This window comes from Perognathus longimembris, chromosome 28, assembly GCF_023159225.1.
Source record: "Perognathus longimembris pacificus isolate PPM17 chromosome 28, ASM2315922v1, whole genome shotgun sequence".
NCBI classification, from domain to species: Eukaryota; Metazoa; Chordata; class Mammalia; order Rodentia; family Heteromyidae; genus Perognathus; species Perognathus longimembris.
Window position 1 is genome coordinate 249,743 of NC_063188.1, and position 22,866 is coordinate 272,608.

At 38.3% G+C, this 22,866-nt stretch overlaps 1 protein-coding gene across 4 annotated transcripts; it reads right to left on the reverse strand.

Moving 5' to 3' along the window:
- Nucleotides 1-4,414: 4,414 nt before the first annotated feature.
- Vbp1 (VHL binding protein 1) lies at nt 4,415-22,733 on the reverse strand. 4 transcript variants are annotated; one of them, XM_048336212.1, is made up of 7 exons: nt 22,375-22,733; nt 19,410-19,534; nt 16,377-16,443; nt 14,408-14,506; nt 7,161-7,299; nt 5,309-5,396; nt 4,415-5,053 (listed from the first exon to the last, which is right to left on the reverse strand). In XM_048336212.1, exons 1-6 carry the CDS (start codon nt 22,465-22,467, stop codon nt 5,326-5,328), a joined length of 594 nt encoding a protein of 197 aa, XP_048192169.1. In that variant the 5' UTR covers nt 22,468-22,733; the 3' UTR covers nt 4,415-5,053; nt 5,309-5,325. The 4 variants fall into 4 exon arrangements, with proteins under 4 accessions (XP_048192169.1, XP_048192168.1, XP_048192171.1 ...); XM_048336211.1 differs by having other exon boundaries at nt 4,415-5,396; nt 22,375-22,729; XM_048336214.1 differs by having other exon boundaries at nt 4,415-5,396; nt 19,410-19,530; nt 22,375-22,459.
- Nucleotides 22,734-22,866: the final 133 nt, after the last annotated feature.

A 22,866-nucleotide genomic window follows, 5' to 3' on the forward strand; every position in this document is an offset into this window, starting at 1 on the left:
TTAAATATCTTTTTAAATGCCATTATCTTACACATAGAAACTCTAAAGACTATACCAAAACAATTTTAAATTTTTTTCAGGTTACAAATTCAATATACAAAAATGAATACCATTTAATATGCTAACAATAAATTATCTGAAAATTGGGGAAAAATTCCCATTTACAGTAAAAGTAAAATAAGTACAAACTAGTTTAACCAGAGTTGAAAGACCTGCACACTTATAGCTATAAAGAAATTGAAGAAAATATGAATAGACATCCTGCATTCATGGGTTAGAATAATGCTAATATTCATCCTACCCAAAGCTATCTACACATTCAGTATGGCCTCTATTCCTGTCCAGTGATATCACTCTCTATCACACACACTCATCAATTGATACAGAAGTACACAAGATCCCAAATAGCCCAATCTTACACAAAAAGAACAATGCCAGAAGCATTAAATGACCTGACTTCAAATCAATTACAAAAACATAGTAATTAGGCCAGGCACAGGTGCTCACTACTGTAATCCTAGCTACTCAGGAGGTTGAGACCTGAGGATTGCTAGTGAAAGCCAGCCCATGCAGGAATCACAAAAAGCCAAAAGTAGAGCTGTAGCTCAAGTAGTAGAATGCTGACCTTGAACACAAAAGCCCAGCACCCAGGCTCTGAGTTCCAGACCCAGGACCAGCAAAAAAAAAAAAAAAAAAAAAAAGAAAGAAAAAGGTAATTAACCAGACACTGGTGGCTCACATCTATAATCCTCACTACTAAGGAGGCTAAGATCTGAGGATTTCAGTTTGAGGTCAGCCTGGCCACGAAAGTCCATGAGACTCATCTCCAATGAACCACCAAAAAGCCAGAAGTAGAGCTGTTGCTCAAGTGTTAGCCTTGCACAAAAGCTCAGAGACAGAGTGCAGGCCCTGAGTTCAAGCTCCTGAATGGGCACAATTTTTTAAATTAAAAATAAATAATTAGTAATTAAAACAGCAATGTATCAGCAAAAACACTAAACAGAGAATCCACATCCAAAGGACACAAAATCAGTATGTCAAATAGATATCTGTACTCTCATGTTCACCAAAGTACTACCCACAATAGCTAGCAAGGGCTTAAGGGCATAGCTCAGTGGTAGAACAAATCAAAATCACAAGGCACCAGTTCATACCTATAATGGTGGCTGTTTTCAAACACAAAAAGAAAATATATTGGTGAACCTGTATAGAAAACCTTTTATGTTTTAGGTAGGAAAATATAAATTAGTCGTTATGGAGAGCAATATAGAGGTTCCTCAAAAAATTAAAAATAGTACTACCATATAAATCAGCAATCTTGTGATTGGGTATATATTCAAATGATACAAAATCACTATAGTGAATGAGGGGCTGAAGATGTAGCAGTGGTAGGGTACTTGCCTAGCATGCATGAGGGCTTAGGGCTCCATCTTTAGTGTATGCATGTATGCACATGTGTACACACACACACACACACACACACACACACAAAGTAGTAACTAAACGATGGAAGCAACCAAAGTGTCCAATAGCAGATTCATATGTATAAAAAAATGTGATGTGTATTTACACAAGAAAATACTGTATTATTGGAAGCCAGACAATGGTAGCCCATTCCTGTAATCCTAGCAACTAAGGAGGCTAAGATTTGAAGATTGTGGTTCAAAGCCAGCAAGGGCAGAATTCTGTGAAACTCTTACCTTCAATAAACTGGAAAAAAGATGTGGAGGTGTGACTCATATGGTAGAGTGCCAGCCTTCAGCAAAAAGTCAATTGAGAACACAAGGCTATGAGTTCAAATTCCAGAATGAGTATAAAAAATGATATTGGGACTTGAAAAGGATGGAATCTGTCATTTGTGTCAACTCGGGTGAAATGGAAAATATCGTCAAGTGAAATAAACCAGGCACTGAAAAACAAGTATTACATGTCCTCATCTACGTATGGAATCTTTAAAAAAAAAACAAATGCATATAAACAAAGAGGAAAATGGCTAAAAGGCTGGGAAGTTTGGTAACTGAGGGAATGCTGGTCAAAGGACACAAAAATTCCAGTTATGAAGATTGAGTTGAATAATCATTGTACATCATGGTGATATAGTAAAATGGTCTGTGTATTGAAAACTGCTGAAAGTAAATTTTAAGGGTCATCTTAAATAAATAAGAATGTAAAAATAGTAGCTTTTTGACCAGGAGCCAGTGACAAACACCTGCAATCCTAGTTACTCTGAAGGCTGAGATGTATGGATTGTGGTTCAAAGACAGCTGGGGCAGAAAACTCCATCCTTCCAATTAACCACCAAAAAGCTATTAAGTGAATCATATAGTATAGAGTGTCAACCCCTAGGTCTGGATTTCAAGCTCAGTACTGGCACACACAAAGAAAATACTGGCATTTAGTTAATATAAGAAAATAACTTGAGACACTTTATTTAGCTCGGTTAGAAGCTAAAAGCTCAAATAGCATAAAGCAATTAAGTAGTCACAATTGATGTGGCATTGAACTTGTCCTATTTTTTTTCAGTTTTTGAGACAAGATTTCACTATGTACTTGGTCAAGTAAAAATTTGTATATGTGTACTCTTAAACTAACTCAACTGCTTCACTGGGAATACTGTCGAATATATAGACATGGGCTAATGTAGTTGAGGACATGAGAATTAAGTAAAAGCAAAATATTTTTATCCAGTGACCTCTTGCTTTTCCTTTTTTGAACTTTTATGTTTTTATTATATATAATCCACAGTTTTGATCTGGGTAAATAAAATGATTCAACCCCAAATGGATTTACCTGTAGAGTTAAAAAATGTAGAAGAAATTTCCCATTTAGTCATTACCTATCTCCATCTAAAGTATTCCTGTGACTTTAGCTTATTTTCCGTTACCATAAAAAAATACTTGATTCAAGACATTTTATAGCAAGAGCATGCACAAGAGATCACACTGATATCATACAGAAAACCCAGCTTAAGTTGCAAAAGAACTACATTAATCCCACCTGAGGGTAGCACCCCTAATGATCTAATGACCTTGTACTTCTTAAAAGACCCATGACCTTTAAAAACTCATACTGAGGACCAAACATCTAACATATGGGAACACACTGAAACCACATCATGCCAAAAGGCAGTTGTCACACACTAAAACATAAAGTTGTTCAATAATCATAGTCAAGAGGCATGATCTTTTACATATTGCTAAATATACCACATATACTAGTTCTATCCTTAATACCGCTATAACAAATCTAACACTAGACAAGTGTCAGAATGACATAAATAAAAATATGCTCTCTAACTGAATTTCAGAGCACAATCCACGGTTCTTTTTTTTTATGGTACTGAGGTTTGAAAACTTATATTTGCTAGACAGGCAATAAAGCATGCTTTCAGCTAGTTATTTTTGAGCTAGAGTCTCACTTCCTGTCAGGCATATACCTAGATTGTAATCCACCTTTTAGGCTTCCTGCCATAATTAGAATAACAGGCACATACCACTACGTCCAGCTTCTCTTTGTTGGGATAGTCTCATGCATAGAATTTTCTGCATGAACTGGCCTAGAACTGTGATTTTTCTAATCTCAGCCTCCCATGTAACTTAGCATGACAGGCTCACTTTTCTGTTGAAAAGTGGATAAAATGACAAACGACTACAAAAGCAATACTTGCAAAACTGTTTGGTGTAAACCAACTGAACAACTCATGGGGGGAAAGGGAAAGGGGGAGGGGGGGGAAATGAGGGAGGAGGTAACAAACAGTACAAGAAATGTATCTAATGCCTAACTTATGAAACTGTTACCTCTTTGTACATCAGTTTGACAATTAAAAAAAAAGTGGGCTCACAAATTTTGCTTCTGGAGTTGGCCTCAAACTGCAATAGCATTCATATTGATAAAAAGGTTTTTTTTCATATTTTCTTCATTACCTAAAAATTCATATTTAAATCCTTGTGGTAAAACAAGATAGTCAACGAGGAGAAAATCATTCCTTTCAAATACTAAAAGGGACATTTTGTACCAATACATTTGCCAAAGTACTGAAAAAAATAGAACAATACTTCAAAAGGCTTAAATTCTAAACCTTAAATTGTAAAGACACTGGCATCAGGACCTTTGCAATACAGGTGGGGGGCTAAGAATATGGCCTAGTGGTAGAGTGCACTCAGGAATGGGATTTGTGCTCCTATAAAAGAGGCTCAAGAGGGTTTCCTCATCCCCTTCAATCATATGAGGACATAGTGTTGGAAGCAGCCTTCACCAAGCATGGAATCTGCTAGCACCTTGATCACTGGATTTCTCAGCTTCCAAAACCGTGACAAGTAAATATCTACTGTTTATAAGCTATGTCTATGGCACTCTGTCACAGCAGCCCAAACAGATTAAAGACAAACACAAATAACACGAAAAAATGCCATACCACAGTTTCAATACCATTGCTTTAATAACAGGAAATACAAGTACAAAAATATTGTACTAGTATATTTTTATTACATGGAGAGGGAATAACACATTTGTATTTTTACCAGGGTTTGATATCATCCAATACTTTTGCCACAGTATTAATCATTGGCTTTCTACAGCTTTTTTTTCCTATGCAGTTTTATGAATGAAAAAGCTCACAACTCTTTTCAACCATTTCAGATTTACATTTATCCAAATATTCCTGTTCAAGATGATTTGGAGAACTGTTTCTTAAAAAATACAGATTCAGCTATGCATTTCAAATGTGTAATATTATCTCTGATTGGCCAAGATCTCCTTTGTATTGGCATCACAAAGACATTATGCACCTATTTGGGGTTAAAAGTGTTGTCTCAATAGTACAGAACAATAGTAGTTATTAGTTAGGTAGTAACTCATGAAACCCCATTTATAGAATTGACAACACAACAGGGAGTAACATAATGTCCTGTAAGTATTAAAGAAAAACAAGTTTACAAATAATGAAACTGTAGTTCCTAACTCTAAAATAGTTAACCATATCAAATGAGAGTAACATCAATTAATAAAGAAAAAGTACACTGCTAGTGCCCAGCATTCAGCCTTCCATAGCATACTTCACAGTTCCGGCCATTTCAGTTGAGTTGTTTGATAGACCAAAAAAAAAAAAAGAAGATAAAAAACAGAATTAATTTTGTTGGGAAGTACGAAATAATTTTCTGTACTATTTGAAATAAATTTTGTGCTCATAAATAAATAAAATGGGTGTTTATCTTAAATTTTAATCATTCTTGTTAAAAAATAAAACTGTCAACCTTTAAAAGAAAAACACTGGTATATTTAAAATAACATGTTTGGAAAACTGAATCACATTTTTCGTTGTCAGCATTATGCTTTGCTCTTGGTAGAATCATCTTTGTTTCTTCTTTTTACATCCCAATTATAAACCCTGGCCATATCTGTAAGAATTGTCAAAGAAAACACAAATATAATTCTCATAGCAATATATGAAATGACTTATACAATTTCTTTACTGAATCAAAGACATAGAAATCACACATACACAAATATAGACCAAAAAAAACTACTGTTAATAGCCACACTGCTATACTACTGTATTAATTGCTAAGAAAACATATAAATTAAATCCTACCAAAACCAAGACAAGACTTCCAATCCACAGTTGTTTAGCATGTCTAGTAAACTACAGTATTATTACATTTAATAAATGTCCTAGATACTCACAACATTCTTTAGAATCTAAGTCTTACTCTGCTGCCTAGACTTGCCTCATACTCCTAGACTTGAGTGATCCTCCTGTTTCAGCTTCCTAAGCAGCTGGGATTACAGATTCATGCCACTGTGCCGAGCAAAGTTTTAAAAGATAGGCCTTCATCCAAGAAATCACTAACCCAACTCATATCCTCCAAAATAATATTTAAATTAGTACAGTTATCAATAACTTTATCTCTTACCCTCCCTTTGGTTTAGGAATTCTACAAAGCCTGAAATAAGACAGGTATGGTCGGGTCCTTCAGGTAGCTTAGATCACAGAATTCTCCCTCATGTCTGCACACCAGCCTACCTTTCTTTTTTTTTTTGGCCAGTCCTGGGGCTTGGACTCAGGGCCTTAGCACTGTCCCTGGCTTCTTTTTGCTCAAGGCTAGCATTCTGCCACTTGAGCCACAGCGCCACTTCTGGCCATTTTCTGTATATGTGGTGCTGGGGAATTGAACCCAGGGCCTCATGTATACGAGGCAAGCAGTCTTGCCACTAGGCCACATTCCCAGCCCCAGCCTACCTTTCTTAACACTAATAATGAATGGCATTTCTTTAAACTTGGAAGACTCAGGTGACTTCTTTTCTTTGGGTTCTTATAACTAAGTGACTGGATCTTGTTTTTCACTCACATTTACCCTTTTTTGCTTTCCACAAGTACCAGTCTTTCTAAGTCATCTCACAGATGAATAAGTCACCACATAAACAGACCTGCCTTCCTTCACTCAAGCACTAACCATGCTACAGCATGGAGAAGAGAAAGTACAGCTCCTATACTTGAAGAGCTTGCAGTTAGGGAAAAAATACAAAGGACTTTGTGGAAGAGCATTAAGTAAGTACAGAGGAACAAAATATCTTGAAATGATAAGAAACTTTAAACTGCATGGTGTTATACACATGAACTTTACTATTTGCTATGAAGTTATCACTTAAGTTATTTTACTTGTATAGCTATAACAGAGAAAGACTTTGTCATTCTTTTTCTCCTCACCAATTTTCCTATCTCATATGTAGGAATATAAAAGACTCAATAAATGTTTGTGAAATTAAATGAATTAGCTATAAACATATCTTGGGAAAATATTTGAAAAACCTACATATTTGCCAATGTGAAAGTGTAGTTTCTACATCTCCACATTTCAAATTCATTAATGTATCCATAAACCACTTAAGGACTGCTTTCAAACATTTATTAAGCAATGCATAGTGAATGGCATACTCTATATTCTGAGCACTGAGGCAAGAGGATTGCAAGCTCAAGGCCAAAATAGCATGTTCCTGGCTAGCCTTGGCACATAGTAATACCCTCTTTCAAAAAAATGTTATTAAATATCTTATAAAACTTACAAAACCTGAGAATAAGAGTAAAGTCCTTTCCATTATACAATAAAATCTCTTCGGCTTAAAATTATTTCTCTTTTCTTCGTTTCTCTTTTAAAGGATACTGACTTCAGTAGTAGTAAATTGATCTCGAAGAAAGTCAAGATCTTCCTCAAGAGAATCAAGATTCTTTGTAGCAGTAGATAAATTCTTTTCCAACAATGCCTGAGCTTCATCAATATCATATTCAAGCATTACATTAGCCTGAAGAAGAAAGAAAGTTATGGGAATTATTCATTTAGACAGTGCTTTATAAGTTACAAAGTGTTGGCAAACTATAGCCCTCAGGCTACTAAATTCAGCTTTCTGCTTTATACTTTATAGCTACACTGACAAGAGAGGATAATTGGAACCAGTACATGTGGTCTGCAAAACTAAAAATATTTACTGTTTGCCCTTTTACTGAAAATTTGCTGTGTCCTAAGTCAGAGAACATTCATATACATTATATAGCTTAATCCTCCTAATAATCCTACAAAGTCAAAAGTTACCTTCTTTACAGTTAATAGAATGACAGCTGGAAAATAAATGAAAGAATCAGACAAAAATAAGTATGAGTCAGGATAAGAGCCAATATGTTTAAATCCTACCTTTCTACTACCTCCATCACACTACACAGTATAAATGAATCAACTTAGTTATTCCTGAGCTTTAGATACATGATTAATTTTTAAAACTTTCAACATATTTTTATTATCTATATTTGATTAGGTAAAAGACAAAAAACAGTTTACTTACTCCTCCTTCTCACTACATTCCACAGGGGTAAAGACAAGTTAATATATATGGAATTCTAAAGATCTCCGTTAACTGCCAATATTCAGGGATACAGACATGAACAATTCTAGGTACAAAGGAGGTGCCATATAAATATTTGCTGACCAAATAACCTAATCTGTAATAACTAGAAAGCTATATAAAAATTCAGATAGGACAAAAAATTAATCAAAAATGTATGCCTCTCCACTTCTGGACCCCAACTGCATTCCTGGGGGTCAATTATTGTTTCTTATGATTCATTTTCCAGACATTTTTCTACACCAGTTATTTTTTACAAGCAAAACACATAATAGACTTAAAGACATTTCATTGATAATAAAAAACATTCATTATTATTTCAACCCCCCTGTGCCAAATATTTCTGCTCTGACAGTTGTTTCCTCAAACACAGCCCTCTGAACCTCTCCACTTGAAAAGATGTCTCAAGACTGACATGCCTAAAACACAATTCCAAGTTAACTTGAAAACCCAGTTCTTTTCTCTGTCTCCCCCTCTTCCCCAAGTAAATCACTCAGCTATCCCCCCCAATATTCCTTTGTTCCTCTTTCCCTCATACCACATTCCATTAGTTCAATAGGTCAGGAAGATTCCATTAATGAGACTGAGACAACAGGGAGCTCTCTCTAGTACAAAGAGAGCCAATATCACACTTCATGTAATGATGAATTCTAAATTGATCAGATAAGTTACATGAAAGGAATGACATCATCAAAATACTAGGCCAAGATACAGATAAATTATTTTGTAAGATTAGAATAAAAATTATTTGTCTAGAATACAAAACCCTGAACTAAGTCAGAAGGTAAACTATGATTAGGAAAAATGTAATTACTTTCCCTAATATGTAAAGCAACACAAATTTTTAAGCAAATGGGCAGTAGTCTGTATTCCAATAGAAAACTAGACAAATATATAATCAGTTGACAGTGAAGAAACATAAGGCCTGGGCTGGGAATATGGCCTAGTGGCAAGAGCGCTTGCCTCCTACACATGAAGCTCTCGGTTCGATTCCCCAGCACCACATATATGGAAAACGGCCAGAAGGGGCGCTGTGGCTCAAGTGGCAGAGTGCTAGCCTTGAGCAAAAAGAAGCCAGGGACAGTGCTCAGGCCCTGAGTCCAAGGCCCAGGACTGGCCAAAAAAAAAAAAAAAAAAGAAAAGAAACATAAGGCCTAAAAGCATGGCTCAGTGGTAGAGCATTTGCCTAGCATGTTCAAGACCCCACAAAGGGAGCTACCAATAGCCCACAAACATAAAATGATACCTACCTACAATAACAACACAAATTGAAAATAAAAATATATTACTCACTTTAGAATGACATAGTATTAAAAAGTCTGAAACACACTATGTGCCATGATGATGACAATACAGGAATTAAAATGTTGGCAGTGAAAACTTACATTTTCTCTGGAGGACAATATATAAACACAAATGTAAGTACAATATAAATAATAAATACAACTTCAGTGCAAATGCCACATACATGCTTATGTAGATGCCCTGCTATACCATCTGCTATATCAAAACAAGTGCTGAGAGCTGGAGGAGTGGCTCAAGTAGTAGAGTGAGCAAGCTTGAAGCTCCAAGTTTAAACTCCAGTACCAAGGGGAGAAAAACCCCACAGAACCCAAATATCTATCAATAATGGCAGGTTAAGCATATTTTGACATATCTCAACAATACAGCTACAAAAGATGAAAAATAATTAGATGCTCTCTTCATCCTCCAAAGATCTCCACTGTGAAGTAAAAAAGACAAAAAGCATAGCAGTGTGTACTGTATTGTCACCAATTGTGTGAAATGGGGAGAAAGATAGTCTTACTTGTCTATGCATGCATAAAAGTTCTGTGAAGCATATCAAGAAATGAATAGGGCTGGGGATATAGCCTAGTGGCAAGAGTGCCTGCCTCGGATACACGAGGCCCTATGTTCGATTCCCCAGCACCACATATACAGAAAACGGCCAGAAGCGGCGCTGTGGCTCAAGTGGCAGAGTGCTAGCCTTGAGCGGGAAGAAGCCAGGGACAGTGCTCAGGCCCGGAGTCCAAGGCCCAGGACTGGCCAAAAAAAAAAAAAAGAAATGAATAAATGACTACTTAAAAGGAGGATGCCCTGGGCTAGTGAGTAGGAATATGTCCTTGCCATGGTTTTAAGGTCTGTTTCCCAGAATTCATGTATTGGAAAATTAAACCTCAAATTCATGTGTTAAAGGTATTTGGAGGTGGAGCCCTTGGGAGATAGGTAGTTCAGATGAAATCAAGAGGATGAGGTCCTCATGATGGCATTAGTGGTTTCATAAGAGGAAGACACAAGTTAGCATGCTTTGCTGTGTATGACCATGTTATGATTCAATCCACATTCCTCACCAGATGCCATCACCATCTTGGAATTCTCAGCCTCCAGAATCATGAGCCAAATAAACCTCTATTCTTTACAAATTATTCAGTCTGTGTTATTCAGCTGTAGCAACAGAAAATGCCTATACAGTTCTTTTGTCTTTTCTTTGTGTGCTATTACTGCGGATTGAACTCAGGGCTTGTGCACTGTCCCTTAGCTTTTTCCACTCAGTCAGTACTCTACCATATGAGCCAAACTTCCACTTCTGGCTTTTTGCTAATTAATTGGCGATAACTGTCTCATGGACTTTCCTTGACTGGGCTGGCTTTGAACCACAATCCTCAGATCTCAGCCACCTGAGTAGCTAGGATTACAGGTATGAACCACCAGCACCTGGGCATTTTGTACCTTTTTAATCACACAGAAATGTATTCTCTAGTCAAAACATGTACTAACTCAGCACTCAGGAGCCTGTGGCAAAAATATTGCAAGTTCAAGGCTGACCTCGGCTACACACTGAGACCTTGTTTCAACCAAGGGCTGGGGACATACATGAGTGGTGTGTGCACAAGGCTCAGGGGTCCATTCCCATCCCCACCGAAAGAAGCAAAACAAAAACAACAACCAAAAAACTCAATAAAGACAATAATAAAAATATAACATACTTCTAGTACCAAGAAGAAAATTGCTAATCTGAAAGTGGTTTATCCAACAGAGAGAGAGCGCGCGCACGAGAGCACGTGGGCGCACCATTCAAAAGGGAATGGAAAAATCAGGTAAAGTTACTGGCATTCCTTTCTAAAATCCTTCACAAGGCTATTGTATTTACCATAAAACCCTAATTCCACTAGTATCACTAGCTTTTATCCCACCATCTACCATTCTTATCTTCCATTGCAGTACTAAAACCATACTGAACTAGCCTTTCTGTTCCTTCAAGATAGGTCCTTCTTCAAGGGCCTATAAACTTGCTGTTACATTGCTGAGAAAAGCCTCTTGCTAAGTAGTTCCTTTGGTCCTTGTGATAACAGTCAGGAATAGACAAATGGAATGGAAGGAACAAAAGATTACCCAAAACTGCATCCAGGCAGACAGGGAAACTCAATCTGTAAGGAACAAAGAGGCAAGTCAACAAATGATGCTGGGACCATCTACTTGAGGGAAAAATCAAAGATAACCTTCCTTCAGAGTGTTTATTAATTTCCAGATTAATTAAGAGCTCTAAAATCACCACATAATGGCTGGGTGCAGGTAGCTCATACCTGTAATCCTAGGTACTCAGAGGCTGAGATCTGAGAATAGTGGTTCAAAGCCAGCCTGTGTAGGTAAGTCTGTGAGAGTATTAGCTCCAAGTAACCACCAAAAAGATGGAATTGGAGCTGTGGCTCAAGTGGTAAAATGCTAGCCTTGAGCAATAAAACTCGGGGACAGTATTTGGACAGCACCAGGACTAACACATACACATAAGAAAATCACCCCATAAGCCAGGTACTAGTGGCTCACACCTGTAATCCTAGCTACTTAGGAGCCTGAGATCAGAGGATCATGGGGGCAATAAAGCAATGAAGCTGTACATGCTTCCATACGGAAAAACTTTCAAAACAGTTCAATGAAAGAAGTCAGACCACAAGATTATATACTATATGGTTAGATTCGTATGAAATGTTCAGCATAGATAAATCCATACAAAAAGAAACTAAATGAGTAGTTTGCAAGATGTGAAAGTAGGAAAAGGAATGCAGAGCAAATACTAATATGTAGAAAGTTTCTTTGGGGGGAGTGAATATTCTAAACCTAGAGGTAATGATTGTATAACTCTATGAATACACTAAAAAACATTCACTACATACTTTAAAATGATGAACCTTTATGGTATGTGAGTTATATCTTAGTAAAAGTAACTTGAGCTGTTTCTGTTTTATGTGGGCACTTAGAGCTATGAACTTTCCCCTCAGCACTGCTATTGCTATGTCCCAGAGGTCCCATTGTGATGTTGTTTAGGTTTTCTATTTGTCATAATTTAGTCTGAGTATGTTGTATGTCCCTAGGAGTTTACCCACCAGACCCAAAGAAACATGGACTCTATGGCCTCCCTTATTGGGAATAATTAGTACAGGTTTAGGCAAGCCATAGCAGAGCATCACAAGGCCCAATAGCTATACCCTTAGAAACACATAAGATGATGCTAATTGAAATGAACTCCATGTTATGGAAACAAGTGATATATCACAGTTGTAACCACTTTCAACGTCCTATGTGTATGTGTAGTTTCTATTATAGATAATGTTTTGTATCACCTTCCTATGTTTGTACCTACACTATCTCTGTAATCTTATCTGAGTATATTGGAAACCGTGTTTACTGGTATTGGAAGTAGGAAATTCAAAGGGAATACCAAATTCGAGAGACACAGGGTAAAAAAAGAGAAATAACTACAAAAGCAATACTTGCAAAACTGTTTGGTGTAAGTGAACTGAACACCAGGGGGGAGTAGGGAAAGGGGGGGAGGGAGGGGGGCATGAGGGACAAGGCAACAAACAGTACAAGAAATGTATCCAATGCCTAGGAGTTTACCCATTTCTTCTCACTCAGTTATCTAACTTGTTAATATCTAATTATTCCCATCACTGATGATTTTTTGAAGGTATATGTTATTAGTTGCAATATCTCATTTCTGGTTTGAATCTTCTCTCTAACCCCATTTCATTTATTTCTGGTGTGATCTGATCTTTGTACTAATCTTGGGCTTAGCTGTTTTTTTAAATTATGTCTGTACTTCCTTAAGATATGATGCTAAGTAGTTTGATATCTTTTTTGATATAGTAATTTATTGCTATAAAGTTCCCTGGAGTCCTTACCAGGTATGTAATGTGATCTTATGTATTTTCAAAGTACTACGGCTCTAAAGCAGAGTCATTACCAGCATGGCCTAGGACCAATAAGAAGCAGACAAAGAAGCAGAATATTAGCTAAAGTATCAGAGAATACCAGGCTGTGTAAGAACCTTCCAACCACTTGGGCTTTTCCTCGGAATGAGATTAGAAAACACTGGAAAATTCTGCACAGTATAATGTCATGACCTGACAAACCTTAATGGGTTATTATGCTCAGTATGCTAGATAGAAAGGCTTTAGGAAGGCAAGAATAGGAGGAAAAAAGTGAATTAAGTAAGATGTTATCATGAGTTGAACTGTCCCCCTAAAGATATATTGAAGCCTTAACCTCTGTTACCTAGGAAAATGAACTTATGTGGAAAAAAGTACTATGGACTGAACTGTATCTTCCTCATGTACAACAGAAGGTGAATGGCTAGCTTTCAGTACCTCAAAAGGTAAACTTATTTGGACACATGGTCTTTACAAAGTCCAACCAAGTTAACATGAAGTTGTTAGGGCTAGCTCTTAATCCAACGTGGCTGATGTTCTTATATAAAAGGGAAATTTTGTAAATGTATGCACATACATGTAGATGACAGCAAAGTTAAGTATAATTTCTACACACCAAGAAATGCCCAAGGACTGTCAACAAATACCCTAAAATCGTCTAAAAGTGAGGATTTTTAAAATGGATACTAACCTCAAGGTTTGATCATCTTTTTCCCTTTAATTCGAGAGGGACTTTTCCAGAACTATTAACTCTTATAGGGAAGAAATAATCTATTTATCAAAAACTTGGCAATATTTTCTACTTCTATTCATTTCCTTCTGTTTTAAAACTAATGAGAAAAAACAACATTAGTTGGAGAAGTCAGGTTGGATCATTTTTATCATGATAGGGATGTTAGAAACATGGATGTTTTGGGTGCTATTTTTTTAACATATTCCTAATTCCAGTCAGTTTCTAAAACAGACCACTTAATACTAATCCTGCATTCCTCTGGTCGGCAAAGGAAGATGAACATTTTATGCATCTCAAGTGATACTACTGCTACACAAAATGCACTGATTGGGCTGGGAATATGGCCTAGTGGTAGAGTGCTTGCCTCGTATACATGAAGCCCTGGGTTCCTCAGCACCACATATATAGAAAAGGCCAGAGAGTGGTGCTGTGGCTCAAGTGGTAGAGTGCTAGCCTTGAGCAAAAAGAAGTCAGGAACAGTGCTCAGGCCCTGAGTTCAAGCCCCAGGACTGGCAAAATAAATAAATAAATGCACTGGTTTACAAGTATGTCAGCCATGGTAACATATACTTACCCCCAACCACAGACACACTTTATCAGTAGGAGGAACCGAAGCTTTGCAGTACAGGTTATCTGCCAATAAAAATCTGGTCTCCATTGAATCCGGGGACTCCTTTAAGAAAATGACAGTACCATAAACAGGACAGATTGATATTAGAGTTATAAAGGAGAGATCCCACAGCTGAACCTAAAGCATTTAAAACTGTACCATCATGCAAACTAAGTAGAGTTGTTAAAATAAACAAGGCCAGGTAGCTCTTGTCTATAATCCTAGCTACTCAGGAGGCTAAGAATTGCAGTTCAGGGGCTGGGAATATGGCCTAGTGAAAAGAGTGCTTGCCTCATATACGTGAAGCCCTGGGTTCGATTCCTCAGCACCACATATATAGAAAAGGCCAGAAGTGGCACTGTGGCTCAAGTGGCAGAGTGCTAGCCTTGAGCAAGAAGAAGCCAGGGACAGTGCTCAGGCCCTGAGTTCAAGCCCCAGGACTGGCCAAAAAAAATTGTAGTTCAAAACCAGCCAGGGGGGCTGGAGATATGGCCTAGTGGCAAGAGTGCTTGCCTTGTATACATGAGGCCCTGGGTTCGATTCCCCAGCACCACATATACAGAAAACGGCCAGCAGTGGTGCTGTGGCTCAAGTGGCAGAGTGCTAGCCTTGAGCAAAAAGAAGCCAGGGACAGTGCTCAGGCCCTGAGTTTAAGGCCCAGGACTGGCCCCCCCCAAAAAAAAACAAAACCAGCCAGGGCAAGAAAAGTCCATGAGATTCTTATCTGCAATTAACCACCAGAAAAAGGAAATGGGGCTGTGGCACAAAGTGGTAGAGCACTAGCCTTGAGCAAAAGAGCTCAGGGACAGCACCCAGGCCCTGAGTTCAAATCACCCCATGACCAATAAAAAGTAAACTACTACCAAAGCAAACAACCAACTATTACTACCACCAGTGCCAAATGTCTAGGCATGGAGTCTGGCTCAGCTACTTACTAACTGTGTAAACTAGGCATCTTACTATAAAACAACAGTTCCTGAATCGGAAAAAAAAAAAGGTAAATACCAAGTACAACACACACAAACACCCCCCACCCCAGAGTCATAGTACCTAGTATTCAGAGTGCTAGCTACGTATCACATAGGTACTATACACAAATTAGTTATTCTTATTATTTAAATAATGCTTCATATGCCCAGTTTCTGAACTTTCTTAAAGTTTACCACATATGCTATACTAGAAGTGTAAAATATCCTTCCAGTACAATAATAAATCCTATGTGTACACAATCTTTTCAATATAATATGCTTATGAAATTTAATCTTTTTTTGCCAGTCCTGGAGCCTGAACTCAGGGCATGGGCACTGTCCCTGAGCTTCCTTTTACTCAAGGCTAGCACTCTACCACTTGAGCCACAGTGCCACTTCTGGCCTTTTCTGTGTATGTGGTACTGAGGAACAGAACCCAGGGCTTCATGCATGCTAGGCAAGCACTCTACCACTAAGCCACATTCCCAGCCCTATAAAATTTCATCTTTATAGCCTGTTTTTATTTCATGAACACTAGACTAACACTAGACTAAGACATAGGAGACTCAAATTTAGACGTTAATGTAATCAGCTTTGTGACACTGGTCACATAACTAGATTGTGAATTGAGAACCTGAAAAAGGTAATCATAAAGATTTTTTTTCTAGCTGTATAAATCTTAGATTCACTCCTTAGTGAAGATGACAAAAACAAAAAGATATTTTCTTTGTATACCTAAAGCAATTTCTAATTACATTTAAGTTCTACTAACACTACATATAAAGCAACTAAACTGGACATTTAGGGAAGAGCCACAAAACCACGTTTCACAAAAGCATATTATCTATAATAGCTATAGAGGAAGCAGATTAGATCCTATAGCAGAAATTAAATACCAGATACCAAGGACTCAGCAGCCAAAATATCCTGGTTCACTCATATTTACGAACAAAAACATAACTTACTTTTTTCTTCTGCATGTATTTTAGAATTTCTAAAGTCTGCTTTATTTCAGGAATCTGACTTTTCAATCTGTGGACAAGAATAAAGGTTAACTTAGTATTTTGCAGGTAAAAATAAGCTTATTAGCTTTGCATTTTCTATTTTATTTTTTTTTTATTTTTTTTTATGGACTTCCCTGCCTGGGCGGGCTTTGAACCACTATCCTTAGATCTCAGTCTTCTGAGTAGTTAGTTACCAACAATGGGCTTACTTTTACTCTTTGCATTTCCTAATGTCAAAATAATAGATATTCAAACATATTCTTAATTTGCAACCACTGCTCTCTACCCAATGCTGCATACAATTGCTCCTGTTGAGTGTAGTGGGTACACAAACATCATAGGCAAATGTCAGGTAAAGCATAGTTACATTTTCTCAGTATATACTTTTGTAACAGTGTAAAAACAAACATATTAAAATCCCCTGCCTTTCCCCTGAATTGCCATGGATGAATCATTATCTACCCAAATGACTGCTACAAGGTAGAAAAAGGACAAAATTGGCCAGAGTCAGGGAGAAGGCTGAGCTGTGAAGATAAGAATAACACATGCCACCAACAATAGCTTTGTTTACCCTACTACCTGATGACAGTAAACACAGTCAAGGGTAGAGGAACCAAAAGAATTCCCAAGTAAGAGTATCTGATTGCTGTGCCCTACACTATAATACCAGTAGCATTTCTCCACCTCTACCCACTAGGAAGAACGCAAATTAACTCGGCCTCCACATATATATCAAAGTAGGTAACATCCCTTAATGCTCAGGCCTTGAGTTCAAGCCCCAAGATTGGCGCAAAAGAAAAAAAAATCCAAGACCCTAAATTCAAAGCCCAATACCACCCAAATAAATAAGCTTTGTTTTTAATCTAAAAAAGCACTGCAGAGCAGATGAAATAATTAACAGAATAAAGAAACAACCTACAGAATAGGATAAAATCTTTGCCAGCTATTCATTAGACAGGGATTATCCAGATTATATATAAAAAATTCAAAATATTGGACCAATTAGCCAATCAATAAATGGGCCAATTGTATGAATAGACACCTATCAAAAGTAGTACAAATGGCCAACAAATTCAACAAAATGCTCAACATCCATAGCCATTGAGGAAATGCAAATCAAAACAACAGTTTCTATTGTATTCCAGTCAAACTGGCTTATTGTCAAAAAAAAACTATGAAACTGCCTTTTACAATTAATGTATACCAATAAAAACAAAAAAATGAGCACTATTGTCAAGAATGTAGGGATATAGGACCCCTTATGCACTACTGATAAAAACCTAAAACCTAGTATAGAAACAATATCATGTCTTCAAAAAACGAAAATCAGAACTACCACATGATTCACTGCTAAGCATATACCAAAAGGAAATGAAGTCAGCATACTCATGTTCACTGTTGTACTATTCACAGTAATCAACGTAGGTAATAAGGTTAGGTGTCCAAAAAAAAGACGACTTAAGAAAATAGTAGCATACTACACTCTGAATTCAGGCAACAACAAATGCTGGCTGGGATGCAGAGAAAGAGGAACCCAACTGCACTGCTGGTGGGAATGTAAACTAGTACAACCACTCTGGAAAGTAGTCTGGAGGTTCCTAAAAAAATTCAACATACTCTGTGATCCAGCCATACTGCGTCTAGGCATATATCCTGAAGAACAGGATTCAGGAAACAAGGACACCTGCACTACCATGTTCATTGCTGCACTGTTCACAATAGCCTGAATTGACTGAAAAGAACTCCAAAGATAAGGACACAAAGGACCTCTTCTTAATTAGTCATATAGTATTTAGAGGACCCTATATTCTTTACCTCACATGTGGTGTATACACATCTGAGGGAAGCTGGGAGGAGGGCACAGAATGAGTAGAAAGCTGGTGAAAAAAAATACAGAAGAGGGGGCCCAACAGCTGCAATGGACATTGATGAGAGCAAACTAAGCCACTCAAGGGCTTCAGCGGAGGGAAGAAATGAGGGAAAAAGAAGGAACAGATTAAACTAAGACAAAGGAAAGAAATATACACATCACCCGGCCTGGAAGAAATTGTTTTATTGTTAATGTTCATAGAGTTCATAAGCATTGTAGACTAGAATGACGATGTCCATCATTGGCAAGGTTAAAAAAATGATGAAAGCAAAGGGGGATGGGTTAAAGGAAGGAAGGCAGGAGAAAAACAAGGGGGTAACAAGTATGACAAGAAATGTATATGTATTCACTACCTTAAGTATGTAACTGTAACCTCTCTGTACCTCATCTTGATAATAAAATAATGGCATATATATAATGGAGTATTATTGTCATAAAGAATGAAATTCTATCATTTTCAGGAAAGCTGGTGGAACTGGACGTCATCATGTTACACAAAATAAACTAGACTGAAAGTAGAAGAAAGACAAAGAAGTGGAAGTGAGTAGGGCAAAAGAAAGAGGGAAGGGGGAGGGGGGAATGAGGCACGAGGTAACAAACAGTACAAGAAATGTATCCAATGCCTAATGTATGAAACTGTAACCTCTCTGTAATTCAGCTTGATATATATAAAAGGAGATCCATTCCAAGCACAATATTTACATATATGGATACATCATTGTGAAAACATTAGCTTGTACAACTAATATGCATTAATGACTATAGTAAAAATAAAAAACTAATCTACTAATAGACACAATAACATAGGCTACTCACAAAGAATGTGACACAAAACAGAAGGTACTATGTGCTTCCATTTTTATAAAGTTCAAGAACAGATAAAACAATTTATAGCTGCTGTCTTTTGTTTTTGTAACTGGGAAGTAACACAAGAGGAGTTTCTGGGATGATAGAAAAGAATATACAGATCTAGGTAAGAACCTGGACAGACTTAGATATCTTTTTCAAAATTCATAATACTGAGCACCTGATACCTGTACATTTTTATTATTTGTAAATTATATCTCATTTTTTTAAATGTTCAAGCCATTTAAGATTTTTTAAAACTTATAATTTTTATTTACCTCCTTTTCTTTTGAGCAAGGTTGAGTTCCATAAATTTATATTTCTGATATTGTTCATCCAGCTTCTTTAGTACTGTGTCTGCAGTCTCGTTCCCAGGCTGTTTCATGAAGGAATCTACATCTTCCTTAATAATCAAAAATAAATAATACATTACAAAGTTTTAAATTCATAGCACTAATCTGATTTTGTTTGTTTGTTTTTGCCAATCCTGGGGCTTGGACTCAGGGTCTGAGCACTGTCCCTGGCTTGTTTCTTTTTGCTCAAGGCTAGCACTCTGCCACTTGACCCACAGCACTACTTCTGGCCTTGTCTGTTTATGTGGTGCTGAGGAATCGAACCCAGAGCTTCGTGTATGTTAGACAGGCATTCTACCACTAAGACACATTCTCAGCATGTTTTTTTTAATACTTTGATTTTAAAGCCTAAAAGAAAAATGCTAAGCCAGGTACCAGTGGCTCATACCTGTAATCCTAGCTACTCAGGGGGCTAAGATCCCAGAATTATGGTTTGAAGCCAGCCTAGCAGGAAAGTCCATGAGTCTCTTATTTTCAATTAATCATCACAAAAGCCCGAAAGTGGGGCTGTGGCTCAAGTGGAGGGTTAGTCTTGAGCACAGAAGCTCAGGGACAGTGCCCAGGCCCTGAGTTCAAGCCCCAGGACTAGCGAGGGAGGGATGAAAGAGAACAACAGGCAAGGCTGAAAGCAGACAAGAGAAACAGAAAAAGAAGAAAAGATTACTGAACCTACAAGGATGGAGAAAATGCCAGGTCTGACTTCTAAATACCATAGTAGAGTACCTCCTAATATTGCAGAAAATAGCACTTAAGTGCCTATTATATTGACAATACTAAAAGCATGTTTTGTTTCTCATAACAGCTCTGTAAGTACTGTCATGGATACTTAGAAAAACAGGCTGAAAACACAAAGTCAAGGGTAAGCAGCAATTGGAAAGCAAAACAAGTTTCATACATCCAACTACCTAGAATCTTTCTACAATATAACGTGACTCATTACTTTGGAAACAAGACTAATTATGGAGGGCTGGGGATATGGCCTAGTGGCAAGAGTGCTTGCCTCGTATACATGAGGCCCTGGGTTCAATTCCCCAGCACCACATTGACAAATGGCCAGAAGTGGCGCTGTGGCTCAAGTGGCAGAGTGCTGGCCTTGAGCAAAAAGAAGCCAGGGACAGTGCTCAGGCCCTGAGTCCAAGCCCCAGGACTGGCCAAAAAAAAAAAGACTAATTATGGAAAACTTGGAGCTATTTATTACATTATGTTGGTAGAAATTTTAAGGTTTAGAAAAAATAACCCACAAAAATTTAGGGGAAAAATGTAATTTTAAGATAAGACCTTATGAGGCCATAATGTACCAAATTTATCTTCCTGAATTAGATTCCATAGTATTTATGTGTGGATGTTATATTTAAGGCACTATAGAAACTAGGACCAGGAGAAATAGCACAAAGGAGAAGTACCTCACCTTCCTCCAAGTAGCAAAGCAAAAGGGGTTAAGTACAGATTTGGAGACTGGGTATTTACATCCTGAACAGAGAAATTACTCAAGGGCTGTTTTTTTTTTAGTTTCATCATTAGCAACATATGAATGACAGTAGTAATTACCTCCTAGAGTTTTGTAAAACTCTTAAATTAGAGAAAAAAAGTCTAAATCACTGAAAATTTCATTTCTGTAAAAAAATAAAAATTACCCAAGAGGCTGGGAATGTGGCTTAGTGGTATTGTGCTTGCCTAGCATGCATGAAGCCCTGGGTTCAATTCCTCAGCACCACATAAAAGTGGTGCTGTGGCCCAAGTGGTAGAGTGCTAGCTTTGAGCAAAAGGAAGCCAGGGACGGTACCCAGGCTCTGAGTTCAAGCCCCAAGACTGGCAAAAAAAAAACCCCACTTGAGAGATAAATGTAAAGATGTAAATGGAGTAACTTAGGGAGAAAACAAAAAATAAGGAAAATAATCACAAAATCCAATTATCAAATGCAGATATATAACGTACAGTCTAAAAACGTGGTCTTTTGAAGGATGGAATACATAACAAAAAGGTAGGGTATACCTTTTGGCTCAAAACTGTATTAACATTTTACCATAGTTCAATACAATTAAATGGGTAAAGACAAACGATGCTGACCTGGAAAGCCATAACGAAGTTTTGGCCCATTATTCAAATGGTTTTCCAAAATCATTTCTAGAGTACTTTAATGTAAGGATGGACTGAAAGGTACTTACTGAGAGCTACTTGCTCTCTTTGAACTTGGGTGGCTTTCCGTGTTCAATGAAACCTCTGAATTGAATACCATGTCTCCTCTTTCAACTGCAAGCAACTCATTCTCAACTAAATTGCTAGAATGATGCTCCTAAAGCCAAGTGTGGTTGCACGGTGACACTTAGCCAGCTCTGCCTACCGCAGAATCTCAAACACTTCCAAGCCACACGCGACTTCACGTTCAGCCTAACCAGCAGTTTTCCCCGCAGTCGTTTCCTACTTCCCAGGAAACAGACCACGGCGTTCCTCAAACGGACCGACCAGATGCCATTCCGCATTCACGCCCTGCCACCAGCTGCCCAGCTTACTCCTAGTCCACATCTATCTTTCCAGCATCCAGGCTGAGTCGCCAGCTCCTCAAAGCCTCCCGTTACTGGCGACTGCAGCGGACCAGCGACGAAACCTCTTAGCGTTGGGGCGGGACTCCCCGCTTGCTCGCACTCCGGAACCCTCCCTCCTCCGGTCATCTTCTCTTCTAACACGCTGGGACCGCGTTTCTTCAAGGCGATACCCAAGAAAGCCCAGTCCGTCCACATACCGAGGCTGAGGAATCGGAGCGAAGCGGACCGACCGCTCCCTTCCGGAACCTTTACCTCAGCCCCGACTACCAATAATTCACACTGGGGTGGGGTTCGCGAAGCGTTCCTTAACCTCGCGCCAAGATACCAGGAAACAACGCAACACTTACTACAAACACAGCTTCAGGAATCCCCAAGTGAAGCCGTCGTCCGGACCCTGAAGTCACTTCTTCTACCACACCACCGTCTTTAGCAGCCGCCATCTTAAGAAAGTGAGCTCGCGATTAACTGCCTCCAGAGCCGTTGGCACCTGGAGTCAGTGATTGGCTCGCTTGACCTGAGGGCCCGCCCCTTTTCTGTAGGTGATGATTGGCTGTGAGCAAGTGAGTGACAAACGTAGAGGGAACTTAAAGCTGTAAAGCAGGAGCTGCCCAGAAGACCAATAGAGATCCAGGGAAATGCGAACTAGGAGATTTTTGACAGCTGGCAGATCTAATGCCCTGGGAATTTGAGCGATGCCGGACCCCAACCCAACCCAAAGGAGTAGCCTCAGGCACGACTCCAGACTCCTCTGGCACTCCAGTAAATCTGGGGAAAGGAGGGCTGGGCGGAGGAGGGGGGAGGGGGCTCTGCCTTTCCGTGGGGGGCCTCTGCCTTTCCAT